The sequence below is a fragment of the Cryptomeria japonica genome, chromosome 10, assembly GCF_030272615.1.
Source record: "Cryptomeria japonica chromosome 10, Sugi_1.0, whole genome shotgun sequence".
In the NCBI taxonomy this organism is placed as follows: domain Eukaryota; kingdom Viridiplantae; phylum Streptophyta; class Pinopsida; order Cupressales; family Cupressaceae; genus Cryptomeria; species Cryptomeria japonica.
The window spans coordinates 410,376,539-410,380,505 of NC_081414.1; the positions used below are offsets into that span (position 1 = coordinate 410,376,539).

The following is a 3,967-nucleotide window of genomic DNA, read 5'->3' on the forward strand; positions in this document are numbered from 1 at the left end:
TCAAATATAATTGATGCAATACCCCATGGCCTACTCATACTTTGTCTCTCTACGTTAACGAATTGCACTCTACATATGGCCCATGTAAAAGTGCCAAACTTAAAAAAAAATAAAAAAAAAAATAAAAAAAAAAACTGGTATAACGGGCGGTGTACATGCACTCCAAATCTAGTGGAATGAATCGACACCACTCCAAGTCTAGTGGAATGAATCGACACCTTACATTGCCATTGTAATGCCCGGTCATATCACAAATTCAAGTTTCTAGAATGACTTGATCAATCACAGTAGTTCCAAAACCAAGAATTTTAGGGCCTCAACTACTTCAGGCAATCTACCCTTGACGCTTAGAAACACGCCAGCGCACCAGGATGCTTCTTAAACTTCACTAACATCCAGTCCAGCTTTCCAAATCCTTCTGGGCACCTAACATTCACAGAGTGGATGCACATGCCCACTTAGACCCTAAAGTGGGTAGATCACAGTGATCAATTCCCTCCACCTAACCTCTTCCTCCATTTTCATTCCTCAGCTCTACTTTAAATACACATTACTCCATCCCCTCTTTCTAAGTCGCCCCACATTATCTATTTTAGCTTCTCGTTTAGCGACAAAAATGGCACCAGCAGCAGTAGCAATGGCGGCACAGGGGAGACCAGACACATTACCTGTGGGGGAGGCAGAGGGGGCCAAGGAGCTGCAGGAGATCTTCGTTAGGGATGAAGATGAGCGGCCCAAAGTGGCATATAATGAATTTAGCAAGGACATTCCCATCATCTCCTTGGAGGGAATTGAGGGGGCACAGAGGGACCGTGTGAGGGAGGAGGTGAGCAGGGCGTGCCAGGAGTGGGGGATATTCCAGGTGCTCAATCATGGGGTGCCATTGGAACTTGTGAGCTCCATGGCTCAGCTTTCTAAAGAGTTTTTCGCTCTTCCTGCAGAGGAGAAGCTCAAATTTGACATGAGGGGGGGAAAGCGTGGAGGATTTGTGGTAAGCAGCCATCTTCAGGGGGAGGCTGTTCTTGACTGGAGAGAAATCTTTACTTACTTCTCGCATCCCCTGCGCCAGCGCGACTACACTCGCTGGCCTGAGAAGCCCCATGGCTGGAGGTATGAATAAATTATAGGAATACTTACTCTTGATCGGTGTATTAATGAATGGACTATCTGATTGGTGTATGAATGAATAGACTATTTGCTCTCAATGGATGTCATTAAGTTTTTTTTCCCTTTTATTTCATTTTTTTTTCTGCTTAAGGAGATGATAGAGCTTCTCCATCCTATCAGGTTTGGTGGATGTCATTAAATTTTCTTCTTTCGGTCTTTTGCTTGTTTGAAGAGATGATGAGCATAGCCATCTGCTGAAATTTTTATTGAATAAACAGTCATTGTTTTGGAATGTTTGTCGAAGACATCACACTTCATGATAAAGTGTTTTTTCTCATTTCAATCCTAGTCTCATAGACTGCCTTGTCTGGTGGACATCATTCATTTCTTTTTTTTTTCTTTTCAAAATTCTTTTCTTTTCTTTTTTTTTCATTTCAATCATTTCCTTTTTCAAGAAGATGATGAGCATCCACATCATCTTCATAATCTCTTTGTTGAATAAACTGCACATCAAGAAACAATTGTCATTATTTTGAATGAATGAATAAAGGAATTTTAATAATGTCCACGAAACCAACAGTCTAAGGGAAAAAGAGACCCATCCTCAATAGTCTTCAAATTCTTTTCGATATCGGCTCTACTATTATGAATCTTGATCATGGCACCAGCCATGTTGTGAAGTTTCGTCTCTTCAAAAAGCTCGTTTAGACTGTCTACCTTCAAGTTATTTTGTATAGATATCTTCATATATTGCATATTCAATTTGATAAAATGTCATTCAGTTTAAAGTGTTTTTCTGATTTCAATCCTGGTCCCATAGAGTGCCTAGTCTGGTGGACATCAGTAAATTCTTTTCTTTCCTTTTCATTTCAATCGTTTCCTTTGCAAGAAGATGATGAGCATCTACATCATCTTCATAATCTCGTTGTTGAATAAACTGCGCATCAAGAAACAATTGTCATTATATTGAATGAATGAAGGAATTTTAATGATGTCCACGAGACCAACAGTCTAAGGGAAAAAGAGACCCATCCTTAACAGTCTTCAAGTTCTTTTTGATGTCAGCTCTGCTATTATGAAATCCTGATCATGACACCAGCCATGTTGTGAAGTCTAGCCTCCTCACAAAGCTCGTTTAGGCTGTCCACCTTCAAGTTATTTTATATGAATATCTTCATATATTGCATGCTCAATGATAAAGTGTTATTCAGTTTAAACTAGCCTTTTGCTGTAGAAAATAAGAACTCTTTATTTCCAATTTTCCTTGTGAACCATCCATCTACCTATATTGACATGCTTATTTCTGATGTCCTTGAATGCATCACACTATTATAAAGTGCTTTTTGAATCCACTATCCCGAAAGTGCAAAATATACTTGAACCCTTTTTTTCCATGCTTCTTTAGATCATTTCTACCACCCTGATTATATATATTAGATAATGAATGAAGTTTTTTTTATTGAGATCAACTAGATTCAAAAATGAAAACAACTCAATAACTTTCAAGAGGCCCAACCAACCAACCTACCCCACCCTCTATCCGCCTGTATGTAATTCTTAATCAGGTTACACTAATTACTCTTACTCGGGCCATTCTGTGTGTAGAGAGATTGTGGACAAGTACAGTGAGGCCCTGATGAGTCTGGCGAGCAAGCTATTGGAGATACTGTCAGAGTCACTGGGACTAGAGGTGGATGCAGTAACGAAGGCTTGTGTGGAGATGGACCAGAAGGTGGTGATCAATAGCTACCCAAAATGCCCACAACCAGACATGACACTAGGGTTGAAGAGGCACACCGATCCGGGCACCATAACTCTTCTCCTCCAAGACAACGTGGGAGGTCTCCAAGCCACCAAAGACGACGGTCTCACCTGGATCACCGTCGAGCCCATCGAGGGTGCCTTCGTCGTCAATCTCGGAGACCACATGCATGTGAGTAACATTTTATAGTAGATTCTAACATCGAAATCAATTTGAATATAACTTAAAACTATGAGCCTCGATCCCTTAGACTACTTGATGTCAGATCAACTCATTCATTCACTAGACCCCTACTTGATGTCATATCAACTCATTCAGCTCATTCATTCATTAGATCCAGCTTTTTTCTTTTCATCGTGACTATAATTAATCATATTTCTGATTGTGCTTGTGGTACCTTATTATAACAGTATTTGAGCAATGGCAAGTTCAAGAGCGCAGATCATCAGGCAGTGGTGAACTCGAACAGCAGCAGGCTGTCGATAGCGACGTTTCAGAATCCGGCACAGGAGGGAGTGGTGTACCCATTGAAGTTGGAGGAGGGAGAGGAGAGCTTTATGGAAGAGCCCATTACTTTTGCTCAGATGTACTCTCGTAAGATGAGCCGTGATATCGAGCTCGCTCGCCAGAAGAAGCTCGCCAAGCTTAACCCACCTCCCACCCAAGATCCCTCATCCATTCCCCTCCCATCTCACTAGACATCACCATATTCCTTCATACAATGGCATCACTTCCTTTCTTTCTATCCTTCATCTCAGTGTTCTAAGTAATATGAATCATCTCTCCTATAGAAAGATTATAATATATCCTCCTATAGAAGATTATATGTTCTCCTTTGTTTCCTTCATTGTGGTTCCTTGATATAATGGAAATGTTACTTTGATTTGTATGTATGAAACTTTCACTATTTATTCACAAAGTTGATTCACAACAACATCAATTTAAAATGGTATTAATTAATTGAAATTCAAAATATAATATTTCGATATGGTCAAGTGTGTATTAAGAGTGCTGATTAGATGAAATGTTAAAAATATGTTAACAATTTCAACCTAGAAGGAGGGAACATCTATTCGACACTATGGATGTATATTTGAT

General features: G+C 39.9%; 1 protein-coding gene across 1 annotated transcript; it reads left to right on the forward strand.

The window, feature by feature from the left end:
* Positions 1-281: 281 nt before the first annotated feature.
* LOC131038503 (naringenin,2-oxoglutarate 3-dioxygenase) lies at positions 282-3,758 on the forward strand. The gene is made up of 3 exons (XM_057970951.2): positions 282-1,110; positions 2,713-3,040; positions 3,280-3,758. Exons 1-3 carry the CDS (start codon positions 617-619, stop codon positions 3,565-3,567), a joined length of 1,110 nt encoding a protein of 369 aa, XP_057826934.2. The 5' UTR covers positions 282-616; the 3' UTR covers positions 3,568-3,758.
* Positions 3,759-3,967: the final 209 nt, after the last annotated feature.

Excerpts from the sequence above, each read along its gene's own strand:
- LOC131038503 (XM_057970951.2), top strand. The coding sequence starts at position 617 with ATGGCACCAGCAGCAGTAGCAATGGCGGCACAGGGGAGACCAGACACA. Across the intron at positions 1,111-2,712 it reads GAGAAGCCCCATGGCTGGAG|AGAGATTGTGGACAAGTACA; the intron begins GTATGAATAAAT and ends TTCTGTGTGTAG. Across the intron at positions 3,041-3,279 it reads ATCTCGGAGACCACATGCAT|TATTTGAGCAATGGCAAGTT; the intron begins GTGAGTAACATT and ends TTATTATAACAG.